Source organism: Indicator indicator, chromosome 8 (assembly GCF_027791375.1).
Source record: "Indicator indicator isolate 239-I01 chromosome 8, UM_Iind_1.1, whole genome shotgun sequence".
NCBI classification, from domain to species: Eukaryota; Metazoa; Chordata; class Aves; order Piciformes; family Indicatoridae; genus Indicator; species Indicator indicator.
The window spans coordinates 7,028,216-7,045,985 of record NC_072017.1 but is presented as its reverse complement, the minus strand read 5'-3'; the positions used below and the strand labels follow the sequence as shown (position 1 = coordinate 7,045,985).

Below are 17,770 nucleotides of genomic sequence, written 5' to 3'. Positions count from 1 at the left end.
AAGAAGGACATTGAGGTGCTAGAATGTGTCCAGAGAAAGGCAACAAAGCTGGTGAAGGGTCTGCAGGACAGAGCTGGTGAGGAGCAGCTGAGGGAACTGGGGTTGTGTAGTCTGGAGAAGAGGATGCTGAGGGGAGACCTTCTCAGTCTCTACAACTCCTGACAGGAAGTTGGAGTCAGGTGTGTGTTGGGCTCTTCTCCCTAGTAACAAGTGAGAGGATGAGAGGAAATGGCCTCAGGGTGCACCAGGGGAGGTTTAGGTTGGATATTAGAAGAAACTTTTTGACCAAAAAGATTGTCAAATATTGACACAGGCTCCCCATGGCGGTGGTATTCAAAGGCTCCATGGAAGTGTTGAAAAGTTGCATGGATGTGGTGCTGAGGGACATGGATTAGCACCAGACTTTGTCGAGTTAGGTAATGGTTGGGCTCAATGATCTTAAAGGGCTTTTTCAACCAAAATGATTCTCCAATTCCCCACAGCCTTTGCTCAGGCCAGAATGCCAGAGCAGACAGTGCAACCAACACATCCATGCACATGAAACCTGCTCCCCTCAAGGCACATCTGCAGGCCTTACTGAGAGATGATGATGTGTAGAGACGATCAATAATGATTTTTATTCTTCTACACCTTTTCAGATGCCTAAACAGAGTGAGCCCAGTTGAATTCACTATGCATCTCAACACTTACCACTCCTGCTGAGGTAATTGCATCAGAATGTTGGTCTGTTGCTGCAAAGGACCTAGTAGATCACCTCGGTGAGCACCTACTCTATCACAGAATCACAGCATGATAGGGGTTGGAAGGGACCACTGAAGATCATCTACTCCAACTCCCTTGCCAGGGCAGAGTAAATCACACAGGAACGCATCCAGGCTGGTTTGGAATGCCTCCAGAGACAGAGAGTCCACAGCCTCTCTGGGCAGCCTGTTCCAGAGCTCTGCCCCCCTCGAAGTGAAGAAGTTTTTCCTTATGGCGATGTGGAACTTCCTTTGTCCCAGTTTGTGTCTATTGATCCTTGTCCTCTCACTGGACAGCACTGAGAAGACTCTGACCCATTCTCTGTGCCATGGTGACAAACAGAAGGTACAGCAGAAAATGAGTCATCAGAATAAACCCCTGCAAACAGTGAACAGAAGATGAGAAAATGCTCAGCTTGTACTTCTTGGCTTGCTGCTTGAAAACCAGGATTGTTCTTTGTAACCAATATTGCTGGGGACAGAGCAACAGCCACTGATCCAGAGCAGGATCTACCATGAGGAAGGGCTCCTCCTGACCTCTCTTCTCCAGCCTGCACAGACCTGTAAGGAGCTCTTGCATGGGCTGGGCTGCTGTGATTATCTAGGTCAGCTTTCTTCAGAGGTAAAATTTGTTGTCTGTATTCTAGCACTTGTAATTCTTCTCAGGAAATGGTGATGGTTCAGTTTGCCACTGGGGGTCACCCTGAGCCTGAGAAAGAGGCAACATTTAACTCTATGAGATTGTCATTCAAGTGACTCTTTTCTGGTAGGTAAGAAATGAAGCTGTTCCCTCTAGAGGGCCTCATCTTCTGTCACTGCTTCAGATCCTGTCACACAGACACCTCCTCAAGGATTCAAAACTATCTTTGTGACTTTACCTCAGTTTTTAAACTAATTTAGAATCATAGAATGGTCTGGGTTGGAATGGACCTCCAAAGGTCATCTATTCCAACCCCCTCTGCAGTCAACAGGGGCATCCTCAACTAGACCAGGCTGCCCAGAGCCCTGTCGAGCCTCACTTGGAATGTCTCCAGGGAAGGGGCCTCAGCTACCTCCCTGGGCAACCTGTTCAAGTGTTCCACCACCCTCATAGTAAAGGTCTTGTTCCTAACATCCAATCTAAATCTGCTCTTCTCTAGTTTGAAGCCATTGCCCCTTGTCCTGTAACTGCAGGCCTTTGTAAACAGTCTCTTTCTATCCTTCTTGTAGGCCCCCTTCAGGTACTGGAAGGTCATTATTAGGTCTCCCTGGAGCCTCCTCTTCTCCAGGCTGAACCACCCCAGCCCCCTCAGCCTGTCATCATAGCAGAGGTGCTCCAACCCCCTGATCATCTTTGTGGCCCTCCTCTAAAAAGGAATGTAAAAGGAATAGTTTTTCAACTATTTTCAACTATTCCTTTTACTTTTACTTACAACTTAGGTTTCAGAGCAGTCTTAAAGGTGATTGGTCCAGACCCTGTCCATTATTTAGGACATAAACCCACTTTTAACATATCCTTTACAATTAAACTCTGACCTGGCTGAACATTTAACAATGGTTCAATCCCCATCCCTGGAGGTGTTGAAAAGCTACAGAGATGTGGTGCTGAGGGACATGGTTTTGCACCAGGCTTGGCGGAGTTAGATAATGATTGGACTTGATGATTTTATAGGTGCTTTTCAACCAAAATTATTCTGATTCTATGGTTTCTGTGACATACAACATTGCTTTCATGTGTGCTTCCAGGCCTGTGAGCTCAATGAGAGCAGCTCCTGACATTATTTTTCACAAATATGGCCATTAGTATTTCAAGAATAGATCCAGACACTCGTGTCCTGCAAGGTTTGCAAACTTATTCCCAAGAAGCAGCTCTGTAAACACATTTTTTAAAAAACCTCTCATTAAAAAAATAAAGTGATGAAAAGCACTCGGACAATAACTCAAACAAACAATAACTCAACACTTTATGGACCCTCTGACAGAAACAGAGTTTCAGGGAAGAAGAAAGTGGAAGTTCCAACAGAGAAATGTTGAGAAACCCTGTCAAATGGTAGCCTGAGGGGAAAAAAACTAAAACACCACAGAAATAAAAACAAGACCCAAACAAAATTAATGTACTTTATGAAAGGAATTCAGAAGTCTATTTTAAGCAGCTGCAGTGTAGAGTATGATATGCAAACAACTGAAATATTTGGCCTGTGCATGAACGACTTGTGAGGTAGGAAGGCCAGAGGTATTACAGGGTTAATATCCTACACAGCAGACTTGGGAAACCATTCCTTTTACACTTAACTACAATTAGGTTTTAGAAGAGTCTTATTGGTGATGGATTCTTCCACAGCCCACACCCTGTGCATCAGAACCCACAGTTTGCTGACATTTTACATTTACAGAGACCAGAAAGCCTGATTTAAGAAATTTTACTTCCTCTTTCCTTGTCTGGTAAACAGGACAGAATCTGCACCCATCGGAGCATTACCACTAAGGGTATTTGTGGGAAAGTAACCAAAGATTAGCACAGAGGATTGCAAATATGCTCGTGACCTGCAGCTGCAGTGTCAAAAAAACATCTATATCACGTTAATTCTTGTTTGGCCTTGTGTGTTGGAGAAGTAGAACTTTGTGTTCAGGCAACATAGGCCTGTGACAGACTTAGAGGCAACATATTGAACATGCTTAAGGTTCCTGCTCAGCTATGGGAAAGGTCAAAGCAGAGTGGTAAATTACACCTGTGTGAATCCCTGAAATACAGGTGAAAACAGCAGGTTTGGTGATCCTCTGGCAGGGACTAAGCTCCACAGTGCCTGTGTCCCCATCCCTGTGCCTCCACCCAAGGGCAGTGTTGAGGATCCCCCAGTCGGTGAGGTAATGAAAACAAATTTACTGTTTGCTTTTCATCTGTGGGTTTTGTGGTTCTTTCTGCATCCTGCCTGTGCTGGCTCAGGCAATGTGCTCAGGCTGTAATGCTTGGGAAGAAGAGAAGACTTTCAGGAAGGAGAAGCATAGGTTTTCTGGTAGCACAGAGGAGCGTTGAGGAGGTAAAGGCCACAAAACCCTTAACCAGCACACTGGCCTCTGCAATTCAACCTTGGGTACCTTGGAGCTATACAGCACATAAGCCTTAAATTGTAGACAGACATAAATAAGCCACTAAAGCCTGGCCGGGCAACTGACTAAGTGTAGATAGCGGTGTTACAGAAATACGGTCAGAAGGCTGGAGCACCTCTCCTATGAAGACAGACTGAAAGAACTGGGACTGTTCAGCCTGGAAAGGAGAAGGCCCCAGGGAGACCTTGTAGCTACATTTCAATACCTGAAAAGAACCTGCAGGAGGAACTGTTTAGAAGAGCTTGTAGTGATAGGACAAGGGGCGATGATTTGGAATTGGAGCAGGGTAGATTTAGGCTGGACATCAGGAGGAAGTTCTTTACAATGAGATTGGTAAATTACTGGAACACGTTGCCCAGGGATGTGGTTGAGGCCCCATCCCTTGAGACATTCAAGATCAGACTTGATGAGGCACTGGGCAGCCTGCTCTTGTTAGAGGTGTCCCTGCTGACTGCAGGGGGGTTGGACAAGATGACCTCTGAGGGTCCCTTCCAACCCGATGCAATCTGTGATTCTGTGAAAAAGTAAAGAACCCAGGCTCAGAGCGATGCTGTATAGGTGGGAAAACCTGTTAAGAAGGAAAGGTTACATCTCTAGCAGCACACCGAGGCTGCACTATCAGGGTAGGGCAAAGTTTTCCTGACTCAAGCTCCTGCAGAGCACAAAGGTCTTCTGTGCCTTTGAACATCTCCCCTCATCATAAATAACCTACTTTTCAAGCACGGTGCATCCACCAGCTCCCACTGAAGTACTGAAGCTTTAAAAGCCTTTTTAAAGGTACACAAAGAGATCTTGGTCCTGGCTTTGGGAAGGAGGAGGTCTCAGTTATGTGTTATCACAGAAGTCAGTAGCCAACTTCCCTTTGTCTAAAATTAAGACTTAATAAAGCTATTTAGCCCTTCTTTCCAAAGCTCTATGCTGGGAGCCAGGCACCCAGCATCCTATTGCAATAGCGAGTTAGCCTGAGCTGGTAGGTGGGTGGACAGTACTGTCTCAACAGCTCTGGACACAGGGAAGCTCTCCCATAGCATCCTGTCCACTGCTTCATCTAGCTGCCCCTACACACACCTGGATGGTGCTCAGTCAGCTCCCTCAGCAAGTTCAGGATTATATCCTCTTACTGGCTTGCACACCTCATGTGCCACTCATCCTGGGGATCAGAGGGCTTTGCATTTCCATTAAGTATAATTACACAGCTCATCATCACCAGTGAAAAAACACAAGAAAATTCAGTAACGGATAAAAAATGAGAGGTTTATTAGATTGTGACATTAAATCCAAAGACAGCAAATGATTAGGTGTGTCCTACCAACAAATACTATTAGTTAATCAGTTTGATTTTAGCAGAGAAACTATTTCCCAATGAAAGTTACTCCTTTTTCACCTGCATGATGACCCTCCACACCTGATGATTAAAAGGACAAGGTAACAGAGTTCAGATAAAAGGGGATCCACCTCAGGACATCAAGTTTCTACATTTTAGAAAACAGGAAAAACAAGTAACCAAGGATAGCTTGATATGATAATAGCAGGAAGCAGCAATATTATAAAAATCTCTTAAGTTCAGATATTAACTATTATTTTGAAGCCAATGAATAGTGAATTCTATAAAGTCATTACTTGGTAGGTAACTCTAGGCAAGAGGGAATGTTTAGTACAACAAAGGAAGAAGAAGCATTAAGGATTAATGGCTGCAATTTCCAGCCTTACCCTGGAAAGTCTCTGTCTGTGATCAATGGAAAGAGTCCAAGAAGGGAAATCATGCTGAAGGTCTTGGGATACTGTACCCTTGACATCTACCACACCAATGAAGAACAGACAGAACAAGAGCTTTCTGATTCTACCATTTAATTAAACCAAAGGAAGAAGATCCCTACCACCTTAACCCCACACACCCATGTCAGAACAAAGATTAAATGCATATCTTGACAGTCCTGATGGCATTGAACCAACCAATACTCTTTGTTATTTTCAAATACGGCTTTCAATGAGAAAAGTCCACGTTAAACACAACCCAAGTTGACAAAAATAAGCAGTCACTATGAAAATGTCTCTCTCCTTCTCTTTGTTGATGATGGACAACTGCAGAAGACTTCTGACTACTTTCATGACTACAATAGGCAAAAGCAATTTCTGCATGTATCACAATGACAAACTAGAAATACTGTAAAAGAAAATTTAAATTGATTTAATGCAAGATAGTCAACTCAGTTATTCACATACTGATCTATACTACAAGCAGAAGTAACATCACTCTGCTCCTCATGTGCTTCAAAGGACATTGGAAGCTTAAAGCTAATAGCTGCCCTCAAGTTAGCCCAGAAAAGAGCATGCTTGCCCCTCTCCTTTGGCCATTCAAGGTAGGTTCGCTTGGCCATGAGAGCCTTCAGCTTGTGGTACCTGGCAGGGATCATGTATGGAGCAATGGGCTCCAGCAAAATGAGGATTAAGCTGTTGGAGTTCTCACTGAACAGCTTGTGGTGAGCAAAGTACAGCTCATAGTGACACCACTCGCTCTGCACAAAGTTGGGGGATAAGACAAAGATCGACTTGTAGCTCTTCTCAATGCAGTTAACGATGTTTTCCACAATGCTCTTGCCGGGGATGAAGTTCCTCTCGTGCTGGCACAGGCGGATGCAGCCCTCCCCCTTCTCCAGGTTGGGGATCAGCTCGTTCTTCACCCACAAGGAATCGCGCTCGCTGTAGGAAATGAAGGCATGGAACTGCAGGACGGTCTCCTGCTCTTCGGGCCGCTGGTGCCGAGCTCTCCGCTTCGTCTGCGTCCACTGCCACGTCATCCGCACGTACCACGGCACGTCCAGGTAGAGGCACAGAAAGGCCACCACGGCCACCAGCACCAGCGTCAGCAGCAGAGCTGTCACCAGCAGCAGCACGGTGTTGCAAGCCAGCTCCGTCAGGTGGAAGTCCTTCAGCTGCGTGCCTCGCAAGCCCTCCGGGTACTCGCACACGTACGCCGCGGGCCAGCCGGCCAGCTTCCCCCCGGAGCGCCTCTCCAGACGGACGAAGTCCTGCAGCTCACACGAGCACTTGAACGGGTTGTGTCCGGCCTGCAGCTCCGTCACCCTCGGGCAGCTCTGGAAGAAGTCGGCAGATGGGGTGAGGATTGAATTCAGCTCAATGTTCAGCAGCTCCAGGGACCTAAAGCCACCGCAGCCCGGCAGGTCAGCCAGCCTGTTAGAGGCCAGGTTCAGCTCCTTCAAGGCCTGCAGCTCAGCCATGCCTGTGGGCACATTGGTGATCTGATTGTTTTGGAGGTCCAGTTTGGCAATGTTGACCGGCAGGCACTCAAACACGGCATCAGTCAGCTGGTTTGAGGACAGGTCCAGCTCTGTCAGAGACTCGGCCCACTGGCACTGCACTGCAGCTCCATCGTGACTCAGCAAGTTGTTGCTCATGTCCAAATACTGCAGCGACTTCATGTAGCTTGTCATGAAGCTTACCTTGGGAAGGCTCTCAAATTTGTTCCTCTTCAGAATAAGTGATTTCAGATTTGTCAGCGTGCCACAATTCTGGAACAACTCATCTGTCAGGGTATTGTGGGAAAAATTTAAGTACTGGAATGAGCTGGTTCTATTGGGGCAGAGCATGTGAGGCATATATGCGTCATATATTGTCAAACTGGCAATATCCATCTCTGAAAACTCTCTGTAGAGGATGCCCTGGTTGAAATAATAGAGCTTATTACGAACATGCTCCAAAGTCAGCGCTTTCATGGAGCCCCCCAAAGAGATTAATTGTTCCAGAGAGCTTGATAAGGGGAGAAAGTCATGTTTTGTCTGTTCTGCCAGTGGTCCCCGAAAGGTCAAATTTCTCACAGTCAGATGTTCCACAGGTGAATACCAAATCAGCAGGAAAATTTGTAAAATGATAGCCCATTGTAAGTCCACAGTGTCAAGCACCAATGCTGTTGTCTTGATTTTCTTCAGAAGTGATAAGGAAGGAGCAGGGAAATCTTTGTAGCTCAAGGCATATCTTAAGTTAACTATTTTCAGGTTTTCTGAACTGCTCATTCCATCATACAAGAGGGAAAAGTTGAAGTTCTGGTTTGCTGCATAAATAACTTGAAGGCTTCTTGTGTTCAAGACTGTCAGACTCTGAGGCTCATACAGAGAAAAATCTTCTAAGGTTAGGAAGACAGTGTGCAGCTGCAAATGCATGATACACCTGAAGTCTGACCTTTGTATCATAGTTGCACTTAATCCTAGGTATTCCAGATGAAACATGTTGCCAAATTCCTGACAGACAGGCATGGAGGTAAAGCTATTAAAAGAAAGATCTAGATGTCTAAGATAGGCAAGAGTTTGACAGGAAATTTTCAGCATGTTATTATGAGATAAATCTAAGTATTCTAGATCTTCATTAAAAATGAAGACGTTAAAGTCAAGCTCAGTAATTCGATTATAAGAAAGGTTTAATACTTGAAGGCCAGGAAGAGAAATAAATTCTGAGATACTAAGTCCCGAGATCCTATTATGGGATAAATCTAATATGTGAGTGTGGACTGGAATCTTCTTTGGAACATTAGTTAGCAAACTGCTTGAATAATTTGCAATAAATTCATTTTCCACAGTCAACTGGATATTCTCCCACAGAGTGAAAGTAAAGACGTAAGCAAGGGTATAGATATTTGTATGGGGTCCCATTATGCTTTCCAGGTTTATCTTGCTTTTCTGCAGTAACACAAAAGCATATCTTGGATTTCTGCTCCAATATGGCTCAGTGATGACAAGTTCAGCCCTATGAAAAGAAAACACATGGAATTTGATGAAATTGTCCAACTGTTGAATTTGCTTTTTATTACTGAAATTAAATCCAATACAAAAATTATTTCATCATTCATTTTTTTCTCTATAATCTATGTTCTTATCAATCCTCATCAACCCCATTCTTTAAGTCCAATGATTGATTTTCTCAGGTAAGTAGACATTCATTCCTTTCTAAGAGGAATGCAATCAGCATCAAGCTAAAAAAACACAGAGATGTTAAGAAATGCAAATTTCTCAACAAACTTGAAAACCACAAGACTGGTCCAAATAGACATTGATGTATTTGGGAGTAAAGGAGAACACAACAAACCTCTGAAAACACAACAAGCCTCTCAGCTGCTCTTTCCATACACCCCATGTCCACATACATCTGGGGACAGACCTCCAAAAGCCCCAGGGACCCTGGCAGGAACCAGTGCAAAAGCAACCCTTTCACTCAGAAGAGATAAAGGATATTCCTCTTCATGCATCAAAAGACCCAGCACATGGCCATGCATCCCCCCACCAGAGAAGCTGATCAGCTTTGTCTTTGCTGCAGCATAAAACACAGGAGTCCATTTTTCCAGCAAGCCAAGAATCTCAAGGAGGAATGACACTACCTTATGAAAATCATAATGCCAGTCTGGCGAGGAGCATACCAACAGGAAACCCAACAGAATCAGACACTAGATATGAAGCAGTGGTATCCAAAAGACACTTGACCCTTGCAAAGACTCCTGGACTTCCTAAGTGTCCTAGGAAATTTCCTGTATTTTCCAAATGACACCACAGCTGCAACTTGACAAAGAATATTTCTAGAAACAATGAGTCTTGTTCTAAGGATCAAAAAAAAAAAAAAAAAAAAAAAAACCAGGGAGGTAAAGATCTTGTGGATATGGAAAATGGTCAGACAGAATTAATATCTGGTCATGTCTATCAATAGCCTACACAGATTTGGAGAGACATTATTCCTATCATGGAAAACCATCACCTTGCCATTACTGTCTTGTTGTCAAACATTTAACACAACATACACACAACCTTGGGGACAAACTTCTCTAATTGTTTTTCCTGTGCTGATTTTGTCTGTAAAACAAAACCTAAAGCTCTAAAATTCTGCCCCTGTGTAATCTTTTGTTAAATACAAAACAAAGTCTGTTTTTTTTCAACTCTAGGTTACACTGACTGTCAGTCCCTAATAATTTGATTAACTGATATCAAAGCTCATCCATTCCAAGTCTCTTACCAAACTTAATCAGGCCTGCTTTTAATTAAGCGGAGCAAAAATATGTTTAATGCATCACCAAAAGCAATAAAAGGTTAAATCAGTGAAGTATATATGTCTACTTCAACAGAATTTGGTTGAGAGGTCAAATTCTGCCTTCAGAAAGTTGTGCTGTGGCATCCAAGAAGAGGAATGAAAATGAGGTGGTTGGTTAAAGTACTGTATCACTCACAAGAAGAACCAGCACAAGGAAATCTGACCATGCTTCCTTCAAAGGACAGCTGACCCTGTTCATCAAGGTCCAGGCTGGTGAAGAACCTCTTGAATTAAGTAACATTTGATCAGGAGCTGCCTGCAGGATCTTCCCCCTGGGCAAGACAGACATCAGGAACAAAGCAAGAAATGTTCTAAAAGGAGAACAAAACAGGAGGATACTCTCTGTCCATGCTCCATTGCCAGATGAGTTTTAATTTACTGTACAAGCTATGCAACAAGGGAGAATCCTCACTCAAAGAATAAGGCAGATACATGCAACAAAGCAGTATTAAGGAACAAGAGTTTCTCCTCCAACCCTATTTTATGATAGCATTAAGAGTTGGCAGAGTTAAAATTGCTATATTAACCAATTGTTCTCCTCTTCTCCTTCAGTGAAATTCAACATGCAGATGAGCATTTTCACTGAAATTTCGAAACACAAGAACATTTTCCAACAGTGGAGCAACACCAGCACCTGAGTCTTGGTGGAGTCCAAAATACATATGACACAAAGAAAAAAAAATAAATAAAGGAGCAAATACAACCCACCTTTTGCATGTGGAATTCATCTCCAAGGCAAGAACCCCCAAAAGTCCTCTGCCTACTTGTTTAACATCTTGAAAACAGAATTTCAAACACAGGCAGTCTTAAAGCTGGGCAGTCTCCAAGCTGGGCAGTCTCACAGGAGATGCTAATTCTTTAATAATTACATACCTCAGGAAGAAGAAGGAAGAGGGATTTCTTATATAGGCTAGATGATTCTAAGAATTAACATTTCCCTGCAGTGCAGGTATTGAGAGCACAGTGGAAAGAAACTTTGAACAGTCCAGACTTGAAATACCTTTCCTTCTGTAATATTTACATAACTGTATGGTTTAGGGGAAAACAAACCTATCTGCCCAATAGAATATTCACCAAGGCAAGATAGTTTAAATAATTCTGTATTTCTAATTTTATCTCTGCTTCTGAAGGTTACACAGGTGTTAGAAATTCATCAGCTGCATCTCCTCCTTTGCACACACAGAAAAGAGGAAACAACCCTCAGTGCCACCTTCTCTTCATAGCAAAAACCTCTCATAGAGCTTTACCCCACTGCTGCAATATGTCCAGAGAAGGGCCATGAGGATGATGAGAGAGCTGGAGCACCTCTGAGGACAGGCTGAGAGAGTTGGGGTTGCAATAAAGCTGGTGAAGGAATTTTTAGGGTGTTGGGTAGTGATAGGACTAGGGGGAATAGATCCAAGCTAGAGGAGGGTAGATTTAGATTAGGCATCAGGATGAAGGGTGGTGAGACACTGGAACAGGTTGCCCAGGGAGGTGGTAGAAGCGTCATCCCTGGAGGTTTTTAAAGCCAGGCTGGATGTGGGTCTGGGCAGCCTGATCTAGTGGAGGGTGTCTGTGCCCATGGCAGGGGGGGTGGAACTAGATGATCCTTGAGGTCCCTTCCAACCCTATGATTCTGTAACTTAGTTCCGCTAGCAAGCAAAGTAACTCAGGTAGGACATCGAGATGGCAAAAGGTGAGATCTCAAACCCTAATATGACATCTCAAAACCCAGTAACGGGCAAACCCACACAGTTCAAAACCTTGACAGGTCAGTGATCTTTACACTAGAGATGTAAAGCCGGTGGTTATCAGATGGCTATCAGGGATACCCCATGTTGTAACTTCCTTCACAAAATTACTCAGAAATGAACCAGAGAGAATACTCACAAATTCACAGATTGCATTGGGTTGGAAGGGACCATCAAAGGCCATCTTGTCAAATGCCCCTGCAGTCATCAGAATCACCTCCAACTATATCACACTTCCAGGGCCACATCAAGTCTGATCTTAGATGCCTCGAGGGACAAGGCCTCAACTACATCCCTGAGCAACCTGTTCCAGTAATTTACCACTCTCATGTAAAGAGTTTCCTCCTGATGTCCAACCTAAATCTACCCTGTTCCAGTTTAAAACCACTGCCCCCAGTATTCTCTTTGATAGGAAATCTGTAAAGAAGCCATGAAGAATAGAGCCATCTAGGGCCACCTGGGATGGAGGAATCCAATAAAGCAGCCATTCAATTGGTGTTTTAAACCAAGGCATGAGCCTAGGGAGCAAATCAACTAAGCAGAGATGAGAGCATTGTACAGGCAGATGTAAATAACCAAAGCCAACACCTTGCTCCTGTAAGCCTCCAAATTAATACAAAGTGCTTCAGTAAGATTAATTAGCAAAGCAGGAAAAGCCAGAGATGAAAAAATGAAGGAAGATGTATCTAATATTTGTGAAGTATGTAAAGTATTCTTCAGGTATGAGCAAACTGGGAGGCAAGGGGGCACCTGGGCTCATTCTGGATCTCAGTCTACTTTATAGGGTAGACTTGAGGAGGGTTCTTCCTTGAGGAGAATTGAAGGCAAGAAAGCAGTCAGCTAAGGAAGCTGAGAATATTTATTCCACAGAGCAGTGCCAGTTATATTTCAAGCATGTATTAGATTCCTTTGAAACTTTTATTTTGCAATTACCTTTTCATGGCATCAGAGAATGGTAGGGATTGGAAGGGACCTCTGGACATCACCTAGTCCAACCCCCCTGCCAGAGCAGGTTCACAGAGAGAAGGTTTTCATTTTTGTAAAGAAGACACTAACCCTCTGCTTTGCTGGAAGAAAATGTCTGTTTTTCATTCTGCAATTGATGAGTAAAATAATCCAAACTGAAACTGAACTGAAACTGTCCTGCTGTCCTCAGTTCAGTGAATCTGAGCAACACTTTCCAGAAAACTCCGAGACATCTGTGACCCAAGACAAGACCAAGGATCATGAATGTTTCTTTATAAGCAGCAAGAGTCTGCTTGTCAACCAATACTGTCTTGTCTTCAAATTAAAGGAGAATTTCAGTATCAATTTACTTTGTTTCCAACCAAATCAGAGTAGGATAATGAGAAATAAAACCAGATCTCAAAAACACCTTTTCCCCACCCCTCCCTTCTTCCTGGGTTCAACTTCACTACCAAATTCTCTGTCTCATTGCCACTCAGTGGTGCCGTGGGGCAGGGAAAGGGGGTTGTAGTCAAATCAAAACACAGTGTCTCTGCCATTCCTTCCTCCTCAGAGGGAGAACTCCTCACACTCTTACCATGCTCCAGCATGGGGTCTCTCCCATGGGAGACAGGCCTTCAAAAATTCCTCCAATGTGAGTCCTTCCCAGGAGCTGCAGTTCTTCATAAACTGCTCCAGAATGGGTCCCTTCATGAGGTGCAGTCTTTCAGGAACAGGATGCTGCAGCAGATTCATGGGTTTCCATCAGATTCATGGCCTTCTTCACCTGCTCTGATGTGGGGATCCTTCATGGGCTGCAAGTGGGCATCCACTCCACCATTAATCTCCATGGGTTGCAGGGACTCATTCTGCCACCTCACTGCGAGCTGCAAGGGAATCTCTGTTCTAGTGCACCTCCTATACCTTCTTCCTCACTGACCTTGGTGTCTGCAGAGTTGTTTTCCTCACATCACACTCCTCTCTCTGCTCGAGCTTTTCCCTTTTTAAATATGTTAGAGGTACTTCAACTGTCAGTGACTGGCTCGGCCTTGGCCAGCAGTGGGTCCCAACTTCTGGATGAAGAAGCTTCCAGAAGCTTCTGACAGGAGCCACCCCTGTAGTCTCTCCTTCACTACTATAACCCCACCACACAAATCCAATACACTCTTGACCAAGCAGTGACTGCCAATGAGCATTACAGTCAATCCCATTAATATCTCCAAAAGAAAAACCAGCCAAATTGAAGTCCTGAGTGAAAACACAGGGTTCACAGTGATTCTGATCCTTTGGAATGCCTCACCTCCCCTGGAGCCCTATTCTCTTCCTCTTAGCACCTTTCCCTGCTCTAACCTTCTGCCAGTGATGATGATTTGTAATATTTCCTAAGCTAATGAAGAGCTGAGCTCTATTACAGGGCAAACCACACTGCGACAGGACTCCAAATTTCCTTTATTCTACAGACTGCTTAAATATACATAAAAACATTTACACTTTTGCTCCATTAGGCACATTTGTGGAGTTTGGAGGGTGCTTAACCCCTATAGTATCAGTTCTCTATGTCAATATTATTTTGTAGGTAAGAATAGTATTCCTGCTAGTCACCAAGATGATTAGTCAAATGCCAGGAATCTGCTCTGATACGGTATCTGAGATCAGAACACATTTACACGCTCTGTTTTCCTGATAACTGGGGTGCGCTATCAGTTGCAGACTTCGGGGCAGAACCAGCTGCAACCTCACTCAGCAGGGTGTACAGAAAAAGGCAGATACTTCCCAAACTGTACAGATAAAGTAACAGAAGGTAGCATAGACAACTATGTAGAAACAAGGTTCTGTAACAAAAGGTTAAACACATTGACAATGATTAGAAACCACAAAGTATTTATTGCTTCAACAAGAGAAAAACAAAAAAACTCCATTAGAAAAACTCTATTTCCTCACACCTCCTTCCATCAGCCATTGGCAGGTTAATTCTAATAGCTGCCCTCAAGTTAGCCCAGAAAAGAGCATGCTTGCCCCTCTCCTTTGGCCATTCAAGGTAGGTTCGCTTGGCCATGAGAGCCTTCAGCTTGTGGTACCTGGCAGGGATCATGTGTGGAGCAATGGGCTCCAGCAAAATGAGGATTAAGCTGTTGGAGTTCTCACTGAACAGCTTGTGGTGAGCAAAGTACAGCTCATAGTGACACCACTCGCTCTGCACAAAGTTGGGGGACAAGACAAAGATCGACTTGTAGCTCTTCTCAATGCAGTTAACGATGTTTTCCACAATGCTCTTGCCGGGGATGAAGTTCCTCTCGTGCTGGCACAGGCGGATGCAGCCCTCCCCCTTCTCCAGGTTGGGGATCAGCTCGTTCTTCACCCACAAGGAATCGCGCTCGCTGTAGGAAATGAAGGCATGGAACTGCAGGACGGTCTCCTGCTCTTCGGGCCGCTGGTGCCGAGCTCTCCGCTTCGTCTGCGTCCACTGCCACGTCATCCGCACGTACCACGGCACGTCCAGGTGGAGGCACAGAAAGGCCACCACGGCCACCAGCACCAGCGTCAGCAGCAGAGCTGTCACCAGCAGCAGCACGGTGTTGCAAGCCAGCTCCGTCAGGTGGAAGTCCTTCAGCTGCGTGCCTCGCAAGCCCTCCGGGTACTCGCACACGTACGCCGCGGGCCAGCCGGCCAGCTTCCCCCCGGAGCGCCTCTCCAGACGGACGAAGTCCTGCAGCTCACACGAGCACTTGAACGGGTTGTGTCCGGCCTGCAGCTCCGTCACCCTCGGGCAGCTCTGGAAGAAGTCGGCAGATGGGGTGAGGATTGAATTCAGCTCAATGTTCAGCAGCTCCAGGGACCTAAAGCCACCGCAGCCCGGCAGGTCAGCCAGCCTGTTAGAGGCCAGGTTCAGCTCCTTCAAGGCCTGCAGCTCAGCCATGTCTGTGGGCACATTGGTGATCTGATTGTTTTGGAGGTCCAGTTTGGCAATGTTGTCCGGCAGGCACTCAAACACGGCATCAGTCAGCTGGTTTGAGGACAGGTCCAGCTCTGTCAGAGACTCGGCCCACTGGCACTGCACTGCAGCTCCATCGTGACTCAGCAAGTTGTTGCTCATGTCCAAATACTGCAGCGACTTCATGTAGCTTGTCATGAAGCTTACCTTGGGAAGGCTCTCAAATTTGTTCCTCTTCAATATTAATGTCTCCAGTTGCATTAGTGTTTTACATTTTTGAAAGAGAAGATCTGTTAAATCATTCTTAAAAAAATTTAAGTATCTTAAGGGGCTGGGATACGAAGGACACAGCATGTGTATCATCTCTGATTCAGCTATTGTCAAGGCTGCAACATTCATGTCTGCAAATATTCTGTACAGGTAATCCTGTATGAAGTACAGATCTGTGATTAAAACTTTCTTCACTGTCACGGCTTTCAAAGAGGTACCTGCATAGTCAAAGCGTAACCTTGTGATGTCTGACAGCTGTGTGACCCTGTCAATACTGAAGTACTCCACAGATGAGTGCCAGACAGTCTGCAAAATTTTAACAAGAGCACTCCAGTCCACCGACACATTTGTCAGTGTCAGATTTTGTAACCTGGAGCCTTGGCCAAAACGAGATACTAAATCTATTAGCTCTTTCACATTGTCATTTGTGATTTCTGACAATGACAGGCTTTCTGTAGTATTTTCTATCACAACCCAGTCAAAATCAGCTTTGGACTGATGGTTGTTTGTATATGGGACTTGCAGACTCTTTGTCAGAATCACCTTCTGGAAAATCATCAGAAACAGCTGCAAAGATTTCATTTTCCACAGACAAGCTGACATGGTTCCAGATGGTTAACACGAACAGGCTCTTGTAAAGAAAAAAGTTTCTGAGAAATGTCATCTTTTCTGCTATGCTGCTTTCTGCTTCCTTGGAGATGCTCGGTACTTATCTGTCCATCTTTGTCCTAATCCTGTAGAAAACCAAACCCCAGATTGTATCATTAAGTGGCTATGCAGGATCCATCACAGATGAATTTTTTAAAGTTCCCATTTTTCATATCTCTCTGACTCAAAAAGCAGTGAATGCACTTACTATCATTCAGGAGAGCCATTCTTTCAGAAGGGAACACCACTCAAATATCTATTTGGTAAATATTCTGTATTTAATATATAATGAGTCTGTTTCTTACAAAACATGTCTGATTTCATAGCTGACTAAAATTTCCTTACTTACAGAATTGCTGCTGTGTTACAACGCCTTATGAAGGCCTCCCACAATTATATAATACAGAAAGTACAATATCTGAAGTCAATATGGGCATTCTCTCAAGATTCTCTTTTGAAGGATAGGTGCTAGGCTTGGAGACATCTTAAATGGTCTTGTGACTGTAAAACCTGGACTGCAATACTGGATGAAGGTTGAAAAGAGTGAATCAAAATCTGACTGTCTTTAAGTAGCTGAGAGCAGTCATTAGTATTTATTTGAACTCAGGAGGCTGGGGTGAAGTGGGGTAGGATGTTCTGTATTTATGCTATGGGAAAGTCCACAGAAGAGTAAGCTTCTTGTCTGGGCTTGAGTATCTCCTGAATTCAGACTGTGACAGTGTAGTGTCCCAGTGTCTGATTTGTGTACGCAGAGGACACCAAACATGCACTGGAAATATTTGCTACACAAAAAATAGCCATTATAGAACCTCTGCACACAAAATCTAGCCCTGATCTAAGGACATTGACCTCAAATGTCTCTATTGTGAAAGAAAACCTTATTTAAACACAATTTTGAGAAAACCCATAACCATGGCTTTGCTTTGGTCTTCCACTTTCCTTCCTGAAGGTAGGAGTTTAGGGTAGCCAGTCTTTCTTTAAGTCAGCCATTGTATATATTGCCTTGAATCTCCTTTTAGATCTTGCTATAAATCCACTGGACTGCCTTTCTGAACAAGGAATTGGCATGAACTTAACTAGCATGTTTATATGTGTAAATCTTGATTGAAAGCTGTTTTCTAGATTTCTGAAATACTTTTGTTTCCTCAGAACATTCTCCCTTCTTCCTCCCATTACTTTTAAATTGTAGTTCTTGTTTGCAGCTTTCTATAGTGTGTACTCATGACTGCACAAGCTTCCAACTTTCCCTTGATATTGGAATGGCTAAAATGGTTACATTTATATTTCCAGTGTCTCTAAAATGATTTCTAGTGACTGTACAATGTTGG

General features: G+C 44.1%; 2 protein-coding genes across 2 annotated transcripts; both read right to left on the bottom strand.

Moving 5' to 3' along the window:
- Positions 1 to 6,034: 6,034 nt before the first annotated feature.
- On the bottom strand, positions 6,035 to 8,604 carry LOC128968479 (toll-like receptor 1). The gene is given in 3 exon segments (XM_054382976.1): positions 6,035 to 8,495; positions 8,497 to 8,555; positions 8,557 to 8,604. Coding segments are annotated over 3 exon segments (2,568 nt in total).
- A 5,906-nt stretch (positions 8,605 to 14,510) lies between these two features.
- Positions 14,511 to 16,458, bottom strand: LOC128968727 (toll-like receptor 1). The gene is given in 2 exon segments (XM_054383303.1): positions 14,511 to 16,323; positions 16,325 to 16,458. Coding segments are annotated over 2 exon segments (1,947 nt in total).
- Positions 16,459 to 17,770: the final 1,312 nt, after the last annotated feature.